The sequence below is a fragment of the Xyrauchen texanus genome, chromosome 39 (genome assembly GCF_025860055.1).
Source record: "Xyrauchen texanus isolate HMW12.3.18 chromosome 39, RBS_HiC_50CHRs, whole genome shotgun sequence".
NCBI classification, from domain to species: Eukaryota; Metazoa; Chordata; class Actinopteri; order Cypriniformes; family Catostomidae; genus Xyrauchen; species Xyrauchen texanus.
This window is the reverse complement of record NC_068314.1, coordinates 13,498,746-13,520,211: the sequence shown is the minus strand read 5'-3', so window position 1 is coordinate 13,520,211 and position 21,466 is coordinate 13,498,746. Positions and strand designations below refer to the sequence as shown.

The window sequence follows — 21,466 nt, the reverse complement described above, 5'->3', positions numbered from 1 at the left end:
AGCAGGTCTTGTTAAACAAACATGGTCCGTACATTACCGTCCAAGAATTTTGCCATTACAGATTAATGTGTGGCAGCATATACCAGACCAGTTATATTGGTAAATAAAAAATATATATATTTTTAGAGAAGAGTACAAAAACAGCTTGTGTTAAATAGTAATGTTGTGTGTGTGGGGGCGGGTTTGGGTGGTTTACGAGGAAATTTTTTAGGTTACTAAAAAACTGGTAATTACAAGGGTATTATGCTTTAAATGTGGTTCATGAGGACATTTCTAGTGTCCCCTTAATTTAAATCACTTAAAAAAAAAAACATACTTTACAATGTTTTTTTGAAAATTTAAAACTACAGAAAGTTTTTTTGTGAGGGTTAGGTTTAGGGGTAAGTGAATAGAATCTATAGTTAACAATCGTTACGTCTATGAAGAGTCCTCATAAGGATAGCTGCACCAAACCATATGACTTTCTTCTGTGGAACATGGAGGAGATATGGAAGCAATTTTCAAAGCTTGACAACCTTCATCCCTATTCACTTTCATTGTATGGTAAAAAGCAGCCTGGACATTCTGCAAAATATATTTGTTTGTGTTCTAAGGAACAAAGAATGGCATACGGTTTTGGAGATATAATGAGGCTCAACAAATTTTGACTAAACTATTTATTTAAATGTAATAATTGGGAAACAATGCCATCTACTGGTTCTTCAAACAAAACACGGTGCCCATTAAACCATTTATAAGTGGGCATACACTATTATTATCTGTATTTATAAATGTCAGATTATGCTTAATAATACTATAACATTATTTTGCGTCCGATTGACGCGCATGTAATCACTTATAAATCAAGAAAAAACGGAACTAAAGATGATGGTTTCATAAGCAACACGGACTATTTATGCTGTGATACCGCAGCAAGAGTTGAGTGAAGCTGTTTTGCGCCCTTACTAGGCTGCGTAGTTGTCACTTCACTTTTAACATCCACTCGCTAACTCCCTTAAGCACTTCCCCTTGGTGGAATCCGGGCCGCCATTTTGGAAGTCCGTTACATTTCGTTCCGTGAGCGAAGGGAAGTTTCTGTTGACAGTTGACAGACCCTCAACCCCTCGATTTTGACCGAGGGAGCGAGTCTACTCTGATGTACGCGTCATGCAACTCCATATCCCACAGTTCAACTCGATTGTGACGTGACAGCAGATCGCGTTTCATCAACACCACGCCCACACAACTCTAATGTATGATTAAAGTGAAGTTAGGTCAATTAAGCAGTTATATTGAGATTTATCAGCATTATACTTAGCTACCTTAAACTATCTGTTTGTCACACAGTTCATTGTTATGTTACCATTTTCGTTTTAGTAAAGCTTGATTAAGCCTTCCTAACAATTAATTCTAATAAAAATTAAACAAATGAGAAATACACAAGCCTCTGAAATTACAACTATACTTTACCTGAATCTGTGGTTGCATCAATCTCCGAAAACTTTATTTTCTCAGGTGCAAAAATCACTAAATAATTCCACAAATTGACTTCAGTCTTCAATGTGCTCCACGTGATCAAGGGTTTAGGACAGGGGTCTTCAATCATTTTCAGGCCAAGGACCCATGGGTAGAGAGACGGAGCCGTGACCCCCGTTACATACTGTATAAAATGTATGCCTATAAAAACATAAATGGTAGGCTACAGTGATATTTACATTGCAAAGCCAATTAAATAATTATTAAATGCTGCCCTGCTGAAAAGACGAGCTAAAACCAGAATAAGCTGGTTGACTGGTTTTAGCTGGTCACCTAGCCTGGTGGTCAGGCTGGTTTTCAAGGGGTTTTGAACACTTTTTTAGTTGGTCAGGCTAGCCTTAGTCAGAGGCGGTGGCAGCCGATTTTGCCGGGGCTTCAGCCCCGAATGTTTTGAGTGTAGCCCCGAATGTATTTTGAATAGTTGACTGACAAATATGAAACCGGACAAAAGCCTATGTAAACCCCCGAAATCATAAGTTGCCTTATTTCATTGTGCTTTGGCTTTGCACATACTGCATACAGCCTGTAAAAATAGACATAGGCATAATCTAGCCTATAGAATAAGTTCCTTTGCTGTCGGTAGCCTATGGGCGACTACGTTTCTTCCTCTCTGTTGAATATGCAGCAGGTAGAGGAGGAGCTTGCACAGTCGTTGACATCAACTAACGTTACTTAGTGGCGAGTTAACGGCAGTTAGCAGGAAAGACAGCAAAAATTAAGCAAATGAGGCTTTGGGGATTTTTCCGAAAGAAGTCAGTGGGTAAGAATTCACATTTGTTTTTGTCTAACCTCCATGTTTAGATTGACGCAGCTTGGTAGCTCCGAGTTAACACAGTCGCCTCTCATGCCGGAAACCGCGGTTTGAGCCCCATTCGGTGCGTACTTTTCTTGTTTATCAGGTGTTGTTTTCGCTAAGGATAACAAATAAGCATTAACATAAAATGTATGTGTGACTTGTTTTGTGATATTAGTTTGTTGGAAATATACACTTTGATTTGATTAAATGGTTTTGTAGAGTGTAGCAAAGATGATCAACAGACTGAGGAGCAGCAGCTGTGCCAGAATCAGGCATGGAAACTGGTAACAATTAATAAGTCACTTTACTTTAGAGAAAGTTAAAAGTGAAATATTGTTCATCTCAATGATCCTAATGAAAGGATTTTGACAGATGAATTATTCTTATAGAGATGATGAGAATTATATACAGCTCGATGCCATAGTGTGTCAATGAACTTAGACTAAAGTCATTCATGTAATGCTTTAACTTAGGATCTTATACATCATTTTGACTATTTATGTCAAAAAATATAAATTATTTATATTCAATATTTTTTTTAACTCACTTTACTCACTATAATATAACTCTTTTGTGATGACTTCATGGTAATGTACATGAAAATTCAAGAATCATGATAGATTTTAGGGCAATCCCACTGATCTGCTGTTCCCAATACATTTTCTTCAATGGTATTGGTCCACAATTTGAAATATGCAGCACTTGATGAATTAGTTGTTTGAAGCTGATTTGCAATAAGTTATGTGCTGTATCTGTTCTTTTGCATCACAGATGATTCAGGGAGGAGAGAGGATGTTGAGGATAGTATTAGAGTGGAAGATTTAGGAACTGTAGAAACAGGCCCAGCCAGAGCAAAACTCAAAGAATACCCTCTTACCAGCTTTGGACTACAGAGAAGTGGTTGCTAGTGTGAAAATAAAATGGTCTGGGCTAAGCCCCGGATGTCCTTCAATGCTGGAAACGCCTCTGGTCTTAGTTGGTCATGCTGATCTTAGCTGGTCAGGTTGGTCTTGGCTGGTCTTAGCTAGTCTCCCAGCCTGGCCAAGCTGGTTTAAGCTGGGAGGCTAGCTGGTCTCCCAGCCTGATCAGCTAAAAAGTATTCAAACCCCTTCTGAAACCAGCTAACTGACCAGCCTGGCTAGGGTGGGTGACCAGCTAAAACCAGCTAACCACCTTAGGCTGGTTTTAGTTGGACATTTCAGAAGGGTGAATGGCATGGGTCTGCAACAGACATGAAGTAACATTTTTCATTTTCCTTGTTATTCCCTGTACCTAATCTCCAAAAAGAAAGAAAAAGACAGAGAGATTGTTCTGAAATCAAAAAGCAACTAATAATATAAGAAATTGTAGACTGTCATCTGCTCAACCGCACAGCGTGACCAATGCAATGCAGGCACATTTACTCACACAACTCTCCACTGCAGCAAAAGACCCTTAAAGAAGAGTAGTGGGCAATTGTGCAATGTAAACAATGACGTACATCCGAGTCCGTGAGACGGAGGGAAGGCTTTGTCTCATTTGGAAGGCTGTGTTCTCCGGTGGCCGCATTTCTCTGCCACATACGTCTAGTTTCATTAAAGCAAGTAGGACACTTTGAATGCAGCCTTCGAATGCGACCTTCTTTCACCGGAATTCAGAGGATGCATGAGGTGTATCCTTCGTGGGCACTCACAACCCATAATTCTTTGCTTCAACGGAAATGTCAAAAAACAAATAACCCCAATTTGCCCGTAAATATGATGTTCAAATGCAAGTAATGTTAAAACATTGTAATAGAGTTGAAGCACCTCAGTAGATGGGTGCAGAGTATATAATATGTATTATTATGTTAATATATAATTAAAATAAAGTATTAAATTTAAAGTACCCCTGTAAAATCTATTTTCTTTATAAATAGGAGGACGCTCGGTATACTGCAGCCTTCAAAGGACGCGTCCTACCTATCATGCAGACTTCGAAATGAGACACAGCCGAAGTTACTGAAGGAAAGGCCTAAAAATATGAAGTGGAATGCAACCTAAGCTGTCCTCCATGACTGAAGCTGTGTTTCGAGTGCCTAAACAGCAGGTGAAAATGTATTAATCATTTGAAGCTCCTCTTCCAGTCTCATTTAGCAGAGAGAATGGAGATGTAATTAACAGAGCAGAAATCGTCAGTCATCATATGATAGTGACAGACCCTGCTCATATACAGGCTCTATATGAGAGGGTGAGACATATATCTCACTACTTCTACATATTATCAGCTGGGCCATATTTTCCAATGGGCATTATGGACACGGGCCCAGGGGCCCAGGGGCCCATGCGCAAGTGAGGGGAAGAAAAAAAATATTATCTTTCTTTCTTTCTTTTTTTTTACATTGCTGTAAAATGTACATTACATTACATTTTACATTGAGGACAATGTCTGGTTGGGCCAAACAATATTAAAAAAGGATGCATGCAACATTATGTCTGTAGTGGCACAGGCAGTAGAGTGTGTGGTTCTTGAAAGTAGTTTTTGACGCGTTCGAATCTGCCTTTTGGCGAACTCGCCAAATATTTACATTTACATTTATGCATTTGGCAGATGCTTTTATCCAAAGCGACTTACAGTGCACTTATTACAGGGACAATCCCCCTGGAGCAACCTGGAGTTAAGTGTCTTGCTCAAGGACACATGGCTGTGGGTATCGAACCAGTGACCTTCTGATTAACAGTTATGTGCTGTAGCCCACTACACCATCGCTTAGGGGTAGGTGTAGGGAGGGCTTTATTGGCCATTTAATAATTTTAATAAATATAGTCATTTACACAATTAGTCAATTTATTATTGCTTATACTGCATTTATTAATTTATTACTGCATCATGCTAATGTACAACAATACTGAGAAAAATATATCACAGGGGGTTACTGGAGTAGTCAACACCTGTGGAGCACATATCCCAGTACAGGGCATATTAGTACAAGTAGTGGGTCTGGCTGCGAACTCCTCCGCCGAATTCGCGGAAGGACATCCAGGTTCCACGACTTTGTGAATTTGACTGGGGGTAAAAGCGCATGTTTTCGCCTCAGGGGAGGGGAAAGGAGCTATACGAAAGAGATACACCCAGCCAGCTGTTCCGTATTATCAAACTCTACCTGTTCGTACCTGAAAGAACACGGGATGAAACTGGCTCAACCTGGATATTGTAAAATCTCATGAAGGTATTGGGGGTTGTCCATCCCGCTGCTCTGCAGATGTCTGTTAGAGAGATGCCAATGTCCAGTGCCACAAGGATTCCACACTCCATGTAGAGTGTGCTCGAACAAGGGGCAGGCACGGCCTGTGTCTGGTATGCCAGTACGATGGCATCCACGATCCAGTGGGCAAGCCTCTGTTTGGAGACAGCGTTCCCATTCAGCTGTCCAACAAAGAAGACAAAGAGCTGCTCAGAGCGTCTGAAACTCTGCGTGCAATCCAAGTAGATGCGTAAAGCATGCACCGGACACAGCAACAATAAGGCTAGGTCTGCCTCCTCCCGGGGCAGTGCTTGCAGGCTCACCACCTGATCCCTAAAAGGGGTTGTGGGAACCTTGGGTACATAGCCCAGTCGGGGATTCAGGATTACGTGAGGGACTTCCTGACCGAACTCCAGGCATGTTTTGCTGACAGAGAACACTTTCAGGTCCCCGACCCTCTTGATGGAAGTGAGTGTGGTCAGGAGGGCAGTCTTTAATGAGATGGCATTTAACTTGACTGTCTCTAGGGGCTCGAACAGGGCTCTCCGAAGGCCCAGCAGGCCCACAGAGAGGTCCCATAAGGGAAAGAGGCGTGGCCTAGGTGGGTTCTGCCTCCTGGCACCTCTCAGGATCCCGATGATCAGGTCGTGCTTACCAAGGAACGTACCTTCAACTGCGTCGTGGTGCGCTGCTATAGCAGCTACATACACCTTCAGGGTGGAGGGAGACAGCCCCCTCCAGCTACTCCTGCATGAATGAAAGCAATGACCTTACTGCACATCTCTGGGGGTCTTTGCTATGGGAAGAACACCACTTAGTGAACAAACACCTCTTCAGGGAATACAGTTGCCTTGTAGAAGGAGCCCTGGCCTGGGTGATTGTATCTACCAATGGGGCGGTAGATCACTTGAGTCTTCCACGTCCCATCCAGGGAGGTTCCAGAGGTCTGGGCGTCGGTGCCAGATAGTGCCCCATCCCTGAGAGAGAAGGTCCTTCCTCAGGGGAAGTTTCCAGGGAGGTGCTGTCGCCAGGAGCGTGAGGTCCGAGAACCAAGTCTGGGTGGGCCAATACGGCGCCACAAGGGTGACTTGTTCCTCGTCCTCCCTGACCTTGCACAGGGTCTGTGCATGTATGCTAACTGGGGGAACGCATATTTTTTGTGTGTTTGTCTGTCTGTTTGTTTGTGTTGTTATTGTTTCCTGAAGGTTCATTTTGGTAAAGTAGTTGTAAAGCAGTCAATGGAAAGGAGCAGGCAAGAACCGGCTTGTCAATATAAATAATATTTTAATGATAAACTTAAAAGACAAAACACACACACATGACGGACATGTCCGTAAACTATCTCTCTCTCCCGCACAATCCTCCGCAGTCGGCCTTTATCCCTCTCGGAGGCTTGATTAGCCTGATAAGGGACCGGGTGTGTATGATCACGACCCAGCCCCGCCCTCCGCCCTGCCACAGTAGTGTTTTCTAGATCCAGTCCTGAACACCTGATCTCTCAGCAATGGAAATGTGGGTATAGACTTATATTTCAATTAGTTTAATGTGTTTTTTCCAAGTTAATCTGTTCTTGCCCTAAAAAGTAATGTGGTGCAACTGTAATATTTATTTTAAATAAGGTGCTACATTAACAGTAATAATATTTTAACTTTAATTTTACGTTAGTAGTAGTAAAGTAACAGTAAGTAGTAAATACAATTGTATTATTTTTTTAATCTGTAATTATTATTTTCATATTTATTTTTATGGGCAGTCTCTCAGGTGTTTGTGAAATTTACGGATCCATTTTTTATTTAAAACCCATAAAATTTATAGAAAAAGTATAGCTAAATGGGGCACTAAAACATTAGCGTATTTTATCAATGATTAATATTAAAGAATCAGAAATCATATTTTTTTATTTTGAATTTAACATATTACTGCCATAACTGGTTACACCACATGATGTATGATCGCACCAAATGATGAACAGACTGTATGAGGTTTAATATGAGGTTAAAAAAAGATCAGAGGACAATCCAAAACAAACAAAATAAAGCACTTATTGAAATCCCCATAAACAGAAAAAAATCAGAAAACAGATTAACTCTTTTTATGAAACATTTTTTAACTGTTAAATGGACATTGTGTATTTCAGTCAAGTATATCATTCAGTTTTTATTCATCTGAAGTATTTGATTTCATCAAATTTACTCATCATCTCATTGATTCTTGTGTCATTGATTTGCGCTCTATTTACATGAGATCTCCTTTTGTATTTCATAGAAGAAAGAAAGTCATATGTCTTTGGAATGACATGAGGACAAGTAAATAATTACAATTAAAATTTTTGGGTGAACTTTCCATTTAAGTTGAAGGTTGATCAGCTGTGAAAATAAGAGTGAGGCAATGGAGGCATTTCTAACCCCAGACGTTTGCCCAATCTGGCTGGTAAATTTTGAGAAGCGTAGACCTGTTGGGCCTTTTGAAGTTGTCATTATAAATGGAATCAGAGGATATGTAAATAATATTTCTAAGCCATACGGTCCAAAAGTTTGAAGTAAAAGAAAAGTGGAAATTTGAACACTATAAAGTTTGAGAACACACTCCATACTTAGTCCGAGAACATTTCAGAGCCTCCCCTATCTGTCAAATACATAAGGATAGAATAAAATGGCGCCATGACATGTACTTGACCTATATATGCAGTTAAAGACGAATGCTTAAAAACAGTTGTGTAGATTTAATTTCTGCTAGATAGCAAAAGCTCACTGGTTGGGCACGGGCTGCTTTCTTGATGCAGGGACTGGAGGAAGACACTGTCAGTATGCATTGCAGACGCTCACTAAATGAGCAGAGCTTGATGTTGGTGATGATGAACATGACAGAGAACCGATCAAATCTAAGGCCGAATACTTTGGTAGATAAGTGGTTGACAAACCAGAGGATGATATGTCTGATGAGGCAGAACTAGACAATAAAAAAGACAATCTGGTCCTAACTGATACTGAAAAGCCTCAACATCAAGGAAACCCTCTTTATGATCCATTAGCTGAACTTTATCCTAAAGAGCCTACGCAATTGTAACAGCACCCAAATCCCAGTGTAAAGTGCAGAAGACATGATGATTGGATCATTCACTGTGGCTGAAGGCCTGTTGAGAAATATTCGATGAGATCAAAGCTGAGCGTGCAAGATGTTGACCCATCTGAAGGTTATGAATGTGTTCTGGTGGTAGAATCTGGAGACAATGATAATGAGATCTCAGAGGAAAACACCTCCATTGTAAATAAAATTTTTCTGTTTTTAAATAAAAAAATTGAGCGGAAAGGCTAATTTAGGCAATTTAGAACAATTACTTCCCTTGGACTAGTTGATTATTGAAATTTGCACAGATTTACTGAACAAGTTGCTTAACAGAAGTCATAGACTTATGCCTTATTAAAAGAAAGTGTCAGATCTTGAGAGTTTTTTTATTGGTGGTTGAGCCTAAACAAAAAGTAAGTTTTGTGGCTTATATTTCTTGTCAGTTAGCTAAGCTTAGTGGGTCCCCCCTTGAGCATTTTGTTATTCGATGATTGGGTGTCCCCCTTTGTGTAGCACCCTTATGCGTTGTATTTGTTGCATGCCCCGTTATTGTGTCCCTGTCCCAATCCATATTTTAATAATTGAGTGGTTACAAAAATCCTATTTTATAATTGATACCTCTGACTAGTTTTACAGTACAGTTTGAGATTTTCAAAATCATTTGCATTTAGTCATTTAGACTTTTATCTGAAACAATGTGGTAATATTCAAATGAAGACACATACCAACAAACATATTTACAAAACAGAGACAGCTAAATTAACAGTTCCAAAATAAATAAATAGATTAAAATTCAAAACTTGAGCAGAAAAGGACATAACAATTTTTTAGCCCTGAAAACAGTCATGGATATTAATAAAATGTCAAGAAATCATGTAAATTTCCTTTCAATTTTTCTAGTAACTACTCAGCTCTAAAATATCTCTTCAGCTTCAACTTGCTTGCCATGAGTACAATCTTTATAAAATAATTTGTAAAAATTCTTAACCTGTGATCACGAACCTGTAGAAAGTCCCTTAATACAAATATATTAAATGAATGAATTATGTAAATGCTTATGGAAGAGCATTTGGAAGGCACTTTGATAAGACATCTACCAAGAAAAGTTTTCATTTCAGCCATAGTTTGAGTATAAACCTGTTAGTAATTCACTCTCTCCTCTATGTAAGGGTTGATCGGGCAGGTTGGTATGCAGAATCAACCCCTTTTCTATGACGGAGTACCTACAAGTGAGTTATGAAGAAGTAAGTGACTCAACAGCAGTCCAGAATAACCTGATAGTTCAAGTTCTCTGAAAGACAGGGGCCTTCAATAGGTGGTCCGCCATTTACAGTTTGATCTCAAACAAATTTTTGTAAAAATTTTAAATATGCGTTATACAGTATACTGTATACAATATTAAAGTTATAATTAAGTTTTTCCTGAAACTTTTCATGAAACAATTCAGCATTTTCTCAAAATTATAAACACAATCTCAAAACTACACACCAGATATTGTACAAACCTCAAACTTCCACGTCAAAATTAAATATTTCACTCAATTATCTTCTGTCAAAATGAAACATTTACTTCAAATGACACACAAACCCAGCAAACACATCAATTCAAAGCACGGATACAAAAACCTCCATCTACTTGGGAGAATTTTCCAGGTCAATCTCTGCATGTTTTGAAAGGGATTATGTACAGTCAGCTGGTTGTTATCGCAAAATAAACCTTGACAAGTTGATCAGGACTCCGATGTGATGAGAGGTCTTGTTTCACCCTCAAGGGGTTTATGTTGCAATAGCAACCGGCTGACTGTTTACTATCCCTCTTGCTACAAATACATTTGCTATGCATTGTAAGATGCTCCTCAGTTTTGCAGAAATGCAGCACATGTTACAGTAGAACAAGTTCTGTTGGGCTTAATGTAGACATCCATTTTGCAAATGATCAGAGCAAGTGTCATGAACGTAATACAGTAGATGCACTTTACAGTGCAGTACATGGCCTCTAAACTGTATTATTGTAATATTAAATAGAAGCCCTGTTGGTTATTTTCTTGTCTAGAGCAAGTTGCACTGCATTGATAACCATAGGTAAAGTTCAGCTAAATGTTTAATTTTCCCTCCCACATTCAACTGTATTTAAGGGATAGTTCACCCAAAAATTTAAATTCTCTCATTATTTATTCACTCTCATGCCATCCCAGATGTGACTGTTTTCTTCTTCTGCAGAACACAAATGAAGATTTTTAGAAGAATATCTCAGCTCTGTTGGTCCAAACAATGCAAGTAAATGGTGGCTTGAACTCTGGAGGTATAAATGTAATCCATAAGTCTCCAGTGGTTTAATCCATATCTTCAGAAGCAATATATGAAGTCCTTGTTTATTACAGATAATGATGTAGAATGATGGGAATGATGTAGGGGGCCTTCATCCAAAAAAGGTAGAGAACCACTGGAATAGACCAACAGAGCTGAGATATTCTTTTAAAAATTGGTGTTCTGTAGAAAAAAGAAAGTCATACTCATCTGGGATGGCATGAGGGTAAATGGAGAGTAAATGATGAGAAAATGTTCCTTTTTGGGTGGTCTATCCCTTTATGTAGAATTAAAATATAAAGTGCAAATATATGACTCTGTACATCAATAATTATGATTTGAATGGCTTTGCAGTTTAAGCATCAAGTATGTAAATGCATGAATATGGTACTAATGTTATTATTGGCCAAGCTTAATATACAACTCTAAAATGTAATACCACATGTAACAGGGAGTCCCTGCTTTGTCTCTGCTAAAAAAGGTTAGACCCCCCTGCTATATGATGTATCACTTAATAAATCCTTTCCTTCAACATATGGATATTAATGCAACTTTTCCCAGCCCCAAAAAGTCTTCCATCACCGTGGTGTTCTGCCTCTGGTCTTTATCTGTAATGTTTGAGGCCAATAGTGTAAAAAACATTTTAGTAGCACTTTTATTGTTACAGCTGGATACAGTTAAGATGTTTCATTGGGCTGTGCCAATTCAAACAAGAGTGCTGAAGCTGTGAATATGTTCAGGCTTATGGCCTCTTCCTCTGGATGTTAGTATCAACACAGCCTCCCTCTAGAAGAGCTTACTGAAACTGCCACTCCCTCTCATGAATAAATCCACAGCCCAGCATTCTCCACTAAACTACACCTTAGAGTCTAATTAAAGGGTCAGAAATAAACCTTGGAGAAATGTGTGTTTATAATAACTGATTATTTAGCATCCCAACTGGATGTTTTACCTTTATGTGACATCCCCTTGTGTAATTGATAGGGAAAGGTCTTAGAGAGCTATCATCAGCTTGAACCGAACGCAGTGTGAATAAGTACACATCCTAACATGAACTTGTTAGCAACCAAGCAAATCATTTGAGAATCAATGCAGTGTGGGCGACAATATAATTGTTTTTCTAAGAAGCTGCTTGTCTTTGTATTTCAGGCTCTCTTTCTGGTGTATACACTTGGATGCTTGTCGGTTTGTAACAGTGGGTTAAGTTAATTCCATTTTGCTGTAAGTGGCCAGAATTTCACTGTTGTCATTTGATCAAAATGTGTAATTTTGTTGTTTTTTGTTGGTAAAGTAGTGTTTTGTCAGATCTGTTACTCTAGGAGCCTCTGACGGTTGGGAGGTTTGGACGATTTTCCACTCAGTGCAGCCCAACTTCTTCAACACCTACACGGCCTATCACTATTTCCGGAGTACAAGCTGGGTGCCCAAGTCTGGAATTAAGTATGGAACAGATTTAAGAATATTATTAATTAAAATGTTTCTTGCAAAATCCACCATCTCAGATGAATAGCTTTTATTGCATCAAACTGAGAAGTTTATTATAAAAAAGTAAATGATAACATTTTCAAGGATGAGTGATTTTTACTATGCTGTAAATGTTGTGAGTGTAACAGGAGCAAGCTGGTACATGATCTAGATAGAATCTGTGCAGTATGTGTAAACCTCACTCCCCTAGCCTCATGAAGCGCACTAGCAACAGACGCTAGGGGCTGCAGTCTTTTGCCTTCTCGTTAGCGCGGCTGCCTCCAATGCCTGAGACCTCGGTTCAAATCCCACTCAGAGCGGGACTGGTTGCATAAGCACATTTCCTAAATTCCATATTTCATAAATAAAAATACAATATAAAATTATTACTTGATTCTTAAAACTATTACAAAAAATTGTTGCTTAACAATAATTTTAAACTAGGTCTGTTGTTCAGTAGAAAATATTAATCAAATCAATTACACGATGTGCTCGTTATGCTGATGAATTAATCACAATTTAATTGAATCTCAATCACAATTAATCATATATATACATTTTTGCAGAGAAAGGACCCAAATATAAAAACAGTAAATCCATATAAAGTGAAAGTGGCAGGGCGGAGGGCGGGGCCGGGTCGTGATTCTGCACAACCGGCCCTTAATCAGGCTAATCAAGCCTCCAAGAGGGATAAAGGCCGACCGGAGACAGCGGTGCGACAGAGAGAGAGTCACAGGCAGCTCTTCTGCTCGTTGAGCTTCGGGAAGGCCGGCCGCCGTTCCTGTTTGTGCAGAAGCTCTGTGATGCCTGAAGGAAATGTTACTGGTGGGGGGAACCCGCGGTGTCGTGAAAGTCATCAATCTGGTGGTACTGGAGCAGTTCGTCTCCCAACTTCCCCGAGGCATTTCTGAGTGGGTCCAGTGCCACGTCGTTGGAGGAAGCCGTCCAGCTGGTAGAGGACTACATGGCGGCGTTCCCAGGAGACGAGAACCGGCTTGACAATATAAATTATAATTTAATAAAGAGCTAAACCAAAAAGACAAACACACACACAGGTGTCGGACAGCTGCCCGTAACACTCCAATTGTATCAAAATCATTTTTTGCAGTCTGAGGGCATGATTATTTCCATAAATTTTTTTAATGCTTTTTTTTATATAATTAATCCCACTTAAGTAACGCGTTAACTCTGAGGGGCCGGCACATCCTGCTGGATTTTTTTCCTCATAACAGCGGAAACTATTTAAAATTCTCCATCATTTTTGGGCATACAGATAAGTGTTAGACATCATTAGAAACTATAAAGGGTGTACTTTTATTTGTGTACACTCACAATAACAACACAACTTTGTGACAAACATGAAACATATGTCTAAAGAAAGCTTAAAATGTATACTTTTCAATAAAACAATTCAAATTTAAAACAAATATTCTCCTGCAATGTAATCGGTATGAAACAAAGCTATGTACAGTTTCTCCTGGCTCAGCTAATTATCCCTAACGTGATCACACCCACGCGCAGAGGGCACTATTCAAATAGTAATGTGCTGAGGCGATCAATGCAAATGGTAAACCCCCCCGAGGCAAGTTTTATATATATGTATTAGGGCTGTCGTTTTAACGCGTTAATTCAGTGCAATTAGTTTTATAAAAAAATAACGCGTTAAAAAAATTTACGCAATTAATCGCATGCCCCCGGTCCATAATAAGATTCCTGAGAAATGCAAATTTGTTGTACCACCTGTTTACTCCAGAGGGCAGTAATTGAACTTTCAGCTGTGTGGCAATGCACAGTTTATACAGTGAAGAAAACACGTTACGTTCTTGCGTTCAAAACACTTGATGGAGCGTAAATTCGAACTAAGGTATCTCAAGATGTGTTCTAAATATTAAACTATATTTAACTTGACCTAAAAATTTTATGTTTATGACGCATGTCTGATGCAGGTGTACATTTACGGGTCCTTAAACAAGCCCTCATAATAAATCTCCAACTGATTGACAAATTCACTTGTGAAATGTATTTCTGTGAACTGTATGCCAATGATTGACTTATGATCAATAATATGGTAGTAAAAAATACATTGTATTCTAAAACCGCTTTTTGTATTGTCTTATCGATGATTAACTCTTCTGCCACAAGAATGTAATGCATTTAATTATCGAACATTTTATATATATATATATATATATATATATATATATATATATATATATATATATATATATATCCAGTTCTCAAAAGTCTTGTGAACAAATGTTTAGTATGTGTTATATGGCCTTATTTCAGATATTTTTTTTAATAAATATATTTTCTCAAAAATACAAACCTACATGTTGCTCACATATTATTGTAGCCCAGTTTGTGTTGAATACAGTGTTATCAGACTTTAGCCATTAATGTTTTAAGCAACTGAAAAAAGCACAAATGTCAAGGCATGTCAAAACTTCTCCAGGGCCCAAAAACACCCTCAGACCCAAGAGGGTTAAATCTAATGCCCTATTTCAAACTGAATTAAAACATTTAATATAAGTTTAACTTTTTGGCCAAAGTAACAGAAATACATTGAACTTATTGTTAGATATTATCTTGATCATTTATAAATAATAATATACAGGATATTTGAAAATTATTTCACATTTTGCCCGATTCATTGTCTATGTTGTTACACAGTAAATGTATTAACCCTTTTTCTAGCATATGTTTTTCATGAAAACTAGTACAATTGAGTAATTTTTACATAGAGGGTATTTGCAAAGGAAATCCCCACTCTCATGTTAAGACTAGATGAGCTCTAAAATGCATGAAAGAATAATGGTAAAATTGTTGCACCATTAAGTTGAACCGAAATCTGTTTTGATATAGTATAGAATCATCCAGCTATTCTCTAGACCTGAGCTCTGCAGTTTATGGCATGTCCCTCTAAAACATTTAGGCCAAACCCTGAATTAATCAATTCCAGTTGATGAGAGAGATTTTCCGAGTAGTGTCGGTAACACTTGAGGATGACAGGTGAATTATTCAGGTGAAATAAGCATTGCTTTCCTCGCCCTCCTGACCCGCTTCACCACAGTCTCATTGGCACTGCAGGGAAATTGACTCTTGGCTGTGAACTTCAGGAGTCATTGACTCTGAGTGTCTGCAGTGTTGACATGTGACTCTTGCTTCTAGGACACGATTGAGTTGCATCTTGTTTGTTGCTTTTTCAGTTATTAGATTCTTGTTTGTTATATCATTGATCTGATTCGATAGTGCTGTATCGAAAAGGACCACCGTTTTATCATGCAAGGTTTGTTCATAAGTTGAATGCTAAAAAAATTCAAATGTTAGCTAGATAAGCACTGCTTTGATGCTGTGTCAAGATGTGGTTGAGAACTTTTGGTAACTACAGCTCCGAAAAGTGTTGATGCTGTATTGTTAATGATCCATAACATTTACAAATAGTTGACCACAATTATGCCAGCATATAATATAGCCCTTTTATAAAATGGATAGTTTTAATGGCCCCTTAATGCTGATAGCATCGGTGCTTCTCTCAAATTCGATTTGCCTATTTCAGGCTTTTGAAATCTCCACAAAAATTTCAGCGAGCGAAAATCTGGTTTAAAATTGTGTAGTGTAAACTTGGCATAAGACATTGTTAGCTGACTTTTGAGCACTCTCAATAAGTATCTTTAACAACTGTGTTAAACATATAATGCATTTGTAGTTGTATTATATTTAAATCTGTAACTTTTACATTCTGGTTATGGTATTAAATGTGCACTCAGTAATTTCTTCCTCATTATGAAAGTTTTACTCCTAAAGAAGTGAATTGTAATTTTGAAACGTATGTATAGTATCATAAGCACACATATGAGATAAAGACTCCAGTCATATTAGCAACCTTATAAAAGCTGTTTTATTCTATGTGTAGAGGGTTAAATTCACATGACTGTGGAATACTACTACCACATGATTAATCTCAGTATTCGCCCTGTTATTGGACACTTTCACTCTTGGATGAAATGAATAATGGTTGACTGTGAATAGTGAATTTCTGTAATAGCAGCTGTAACTACACCACTAGGTGTCACTATAAGTGCAAGATGACACAAACAAAAACAAAAATTACAGTAACTGCACATTTAAAGCTGCTATAAGTAATTTCTGTGCCTCTAGTGCATCATCACTAAATGCAATTGCAAAAATAATGAAAAATGTCCAGGGTTCCAAGCTGTCTGCAAAGATTTCTGATTGACCGCGCAGGCCACAGTCTGATTCTTTTAGATGTTTACAGAGTCTAGGGCTGTCACACAGACAGGTGTGATTTCTCAGGACAACTAATTCAGTGATATCTGGGGGTTTTTATGTTTTTTTTATTCTTTTCAATGTTAAAAGACTTTCTTCTTTTCCATCTTAAAATAAGAGACAACTATAAGTAAGCCGTTCATAGGTTGATTCCCCTGAAAATTGTAAAAACTGTACAAACGCTTTTTGATGTAATCTTAAAAAAAAGTTCTGAAACAAATCATGGAAATTTCTGTAGTGAATATGAATTGTTCTAGTTATGTTCAGCTTTACAATATTTTGTTGATTAGAAATTGCTCTTTGTGCTTTTTTGCAATAAATAGGTCTGCCTCGCTGTCTCCTACCTACATAGGCAGTAGTCAGGGCTGGACTGGGAAGAGAAATCTGAATTTTACATGCCAACTGGCCCAAAAGTTGTTGAGCGGGGATTCACTGTCCTTTTCTGGACATTTTAGCTTATTGCGACCCACCGGCCCGCTCGGTTCTCCCGATGGTCAGTCCACTGACAAAATGTATTAACGCTATACATTTAAATATGTTTAAAACACATAAAAGTGACATGAGTAGAGATAAAATACAACTGTCCTTGTTGTGAAAACCTGAGCCCCTGAAACAAAACCATATAATGAATATACTGAAGTATTAGCTAATTTTTATAAATTACTATATTTGGAGTGCGTAATCCAGGTAGGGAATGAGGTTTTGCCCCAAGTGAAGGAGTTCAAGTACCTCGGGGTCTTGTTCACGAGTGAGGGGACAATGGAGCGGGAGGTTGGCCGGAGAATCGGGGCAGCGGGGGCGGTATTGCACTCGCTCTATCGCACCGTTGTCACGAAAAGAGAGCTTAGGCGAAAGGCAAAGCTCTCGATCTACCGGTCAATTTTTGTTTACCCTCACCTATGGTCATGAAGGTTGGGTCATGACCGAAAGAACTAGGTCGCGAGTACAAGCAGCCGAAATGGGCTTCCTCAGAAGGGTGGCGGGCTTCTCCCTTAGAGATAGGGTGAGGAGCTCAGTCATCCGTGAGGAGCTCGGAGTAGAGCCGCTGCTCCTTTGCATCGAAAGGAGTCAGTTGAGGTGGTTTGGGCATCTGGTAAGGATGCCCCTGGCCGCCTCCCTAGGGAGGTGTTTCAGGCACGTCCAGCTGGGAGGAGGCCTCGGGGAAGACCCAGGACTAGGTGGAGAGATTACATCTCCACACTGGCCTGGGAACGCCTCGGGGTCCCCCAGTCAGAGCTGGTTAATGTGGCTCGGGATAGGGAAGTTTGGGGCCCCCTGCTGGAGCAGCTGCACCCGCGACCCGACTTTGGATAAGCGGTTGAAGATGGATGGATGGACTATATTTTAAATTATTTTAAAATGCTTTAGAGACTTATTAATTTTAGAGAAATGTTTTTTTACAGAAAAAAATTAAATACAAGTTACATGTTATAACTAGCATGTAAACTAGCTCAAGTTCACTTATTCAGATGTAAATTGTTGTAGTATTTTTTTTCATAATATTTATCATTATATTTAACAGCAACTCCTCACATCATTCAACTAGCTCTCCTCTCGCTCTGCGCATGAGAGACTCAACTCGTAACTTATTTCAGTACAGGTGATGGGAGAAGAATATATCATCCTTTAATGAGCATGAATATCCATAGAACACACAAATTTAAGGTAAAATAGTTGGTTTTCTATTATAATCTATGATTATAATTATAATCAAAATGTCTACAATATCTTGCATTAATTTTTACACCAAGCTCAGCACAGTTCATAACTGGATCGGTGTGAGCATTTTTATTTTTCTATAGAAAAAGAGGGATGAGTCTAAATTATTTTCTGTGGTTATGAACAGTCACAAACACTCTCAACTGAGCTTAACTTGTATTAAACCCAAAACAATTCTTATAAGAGTATATATCTATGAGTTAATGTGGTCTCAAAGCAGTGCTAGTTGTGATGGTAATCTGATGCTGTTCTTGTAATGAGCGATAGAGAGGCAAACAGACCCAAGAGCAGAGGATCAGTTGAAACTATTTATTAACAGCAATAATGAGCAGTCACTTTTCCTCCATGGCCGTGAATGCTGGCCGCGACAGGGAAACGGCCTCTGCAGCCGTAATCACTGGCAACTGCATCTGGGGAGCAGCCTCCATGGCCGTGGGCACCAACAGAGGCTGGGGAACAGCCTCCATTGCCGTGAGCACAGGTAGTGAGGAGCAGCCTTCATGGCTGTGAGCACAGGCAGAGAGTGGGGAACAGCTTACTCGGCTGTGAGCACTGGCAGTGACAAGGGAACAGCCTCTGTGGCTGTGAAGACCAACATGTACAGGGGAACAGCCTCCGTGGCTGTAAGCACAGGCAGTGACTGAGGAACAGCTTCCATGGCTGTGTGCACTGGTAGTGACAGAGGAACAACCTCTGTGGTCACGTGCAGTGACAGGGAAACGACCCCTGTGGTCATGAGCACAGAGAGGGAAGGGGAAACGGCCTCCGTGGTCGTGAGCACTGGCAGGAACAGGTTGACAGCCCCCATGGTCATGGGCACTGTCTGGGGAAAGACCTTCATAACCGAGGACACTAGCACTGGGACAGCCAAGGCTTCAAGCGCTGGTTCTGGGGAGGTTGAGGCTTCTGGCGCTGGCTCTGGGATGGATTAGACTTTAGGCACTGGCTCTGGGACAGACAAGGCTTCAGGAACTGGCTCATTGACTGTGACAGGTTTGAACGCTGGCTCATTGACCGTGGCATGCGGTGGTTCTGGCAGCAGCAGGGAATGGCTTCCATGGCCATGGTCGTTGTCAGCGGCAGGGGAATGGCCCTCGTGGATGCTGGCAGCGGCAGGGGAATGGCCCTCATTGCCGTGGAAGCTATCAGTGACTGAGGAACAGATTCTGTGGCAGTGGATGCTGGCAGCAGCAGGGAAATGGCCTCCGTGGCAATTGTCAGCAGCAGTGAAATGGCCCCCATGGCCATGGGTGCTGGCAGCAGCAGGGGAACGACTTCCGTGGTCGTGGGTACTGGCAGCAGCAGGAGTAGGCTTGGCTCCTCCTCCACGGCCTCCAGGCAGTGATCGATTCACACTGCATCAGGGCCAGATCGAACTCTCAGCAGAGCTCTGTGGTGAATGCTAAGAACGATGTGCAACAAGGACGTTCATTGTCCCACATGGCAGTTCCCCAATCAGCGGCTTTTCCGGTGAGGAGCAGGATGACGTAAGCCCCCTTCATTCTCTCCGAAGGGAAGGCAGAGTGCTGTGACGTGAAGAACAAGGAACATTGAGCAAGGAATGCACTACAGTATTCAGCCTCACCTGAATACGGGGCAAACAGACCCAAGAGCAGAGGAACAGTTCAAAGGATTTATTAACAGCAATAATGAGTAGTCACTGGGATGAGGAACAGATTCGTAGAATTCTCAGCTGGAGCTCAGTGAGGTGCAGAACAACACCTGACATGCAAGCAATCAACAGATACACGAAACAGGACCAAATAGGCAGAGAACAATGATCAAAAACTCAGTCAACACTGAGCAACATTAAACATTCAACATCTAACTTTGTTTAACAATCCAGCAAAGGACATGACACATGAGGGGATTAATTTAGGTATGAACAAACAAGGAACATGTGTCGCTAGCTAGCTGAAAGTTGGCATGAAAGGCATGATGGCATTCTCATGAAAACAATCAGGGTTCCCATGGAAACGCTGATTCTGAGTGCCAGCGTCACCTGAAACACATGAGGAAGAAAATGTCAACCCACTTGGAACAGAACCAACAGGGAATGAAAATACCACGTTCCTCGTCACACAAAAACCCAACCTGACAAGGTGACAGGATCGTGACATCACCGTAGAACACACAGCAGTAACATGCGCACGGCAATAAACAACAATTGGACCCGTGCGCTCAAAGAACATACACGAAACACGAGACAGACAGGGGATGATGATGCCATGGTCTCGTCAGACAGAAGCCCAGCTTGACAAGTTGACAGGACTATGACAGTTCTCACTACATTCTCAAAAGTTTGAACAAAACACTCAAATGTTTATGCAGATTTGCAAACTGTTCTCACTCTTGACACTTTTGTCCCATGACTGATATACAGCAAAGTGATCAAAACTTGTTTTCATCTCCACTCATAATTTGATGTTCAGCCATTTCTCTAGCTGAGCTAGAGGGGTTTCATGACACTTTTAACTGACCAATGGAAGACAAGATGAGTGTCTGACAGTGGTGCTGGTAACCATTTATGTAATATCAATATGGGTGCAATGTTGGAGGATTATGGATGACTAATCACTCCCCTTTTGGGCTGATTTGGCACCCCCCACCCCCCCTTTGTGTTGCACCCATTTGCGTTGCAAATGTTGCATACCCCATTTTTCCAGCACTGGAGTTGCAAACCTGTTTGAGAACAATAATTTGTTTTGCAGTTCTGTTTGGTGGCACTAGTGATGCAGAATTTGCAAACTTTACGGTACATTTGCTAATTGAGTTAGTACACTTTGTGAAAAACATGAAAAATCAAAGGTTCTGTCTAATGGACTAATGGATGTGTTCTGTACAGGAACTGGTGCTTTGCTACATCATCACACCATCAGATATGACGGAACACTATCCTCTCCAGAATGTCTAAAGAGACTCACAGTACAGGTGGGACTAAAGACAGTGTTTTGAGTTTCTATTGTTTTCTGGATCTCTGATATTTGTGTTTTTGCCAGAAGTAATCCTGAGCAGATGGATCTCCTCCAGAGAACGAACTGAACATGAGGAAATGTAGACATTCACTCTGTTTGCAAGCCAATATTCCTTTTTCATTCCTGAACTGTA

General features: G+C 40.1%; 1 protein-coding gene across 1 annotated transcript; it reads left to right on the top strand.

Annotated features, from left to right (window-relative positions):
* The first annotated feature begins 4,321 nt into the window (after positions 1-4,321).
* On the top strand, positions 4,322-11,917 carry tsen2 (TSEN2 tRNA splicing endonuclease subunit). Its single transcript, XM_052111432.1, is given in 4 exon segments — positions 4,322-4,378; positions 8,254-8,317; positions 8,320-8,777; positions 11,870-11,917. Coding segments are annotated over 4 exon segments (627 nt in total).
* The last annotated feature ends 9,549 nt before the right edge of the window (positions 11,918-21,466 follow it).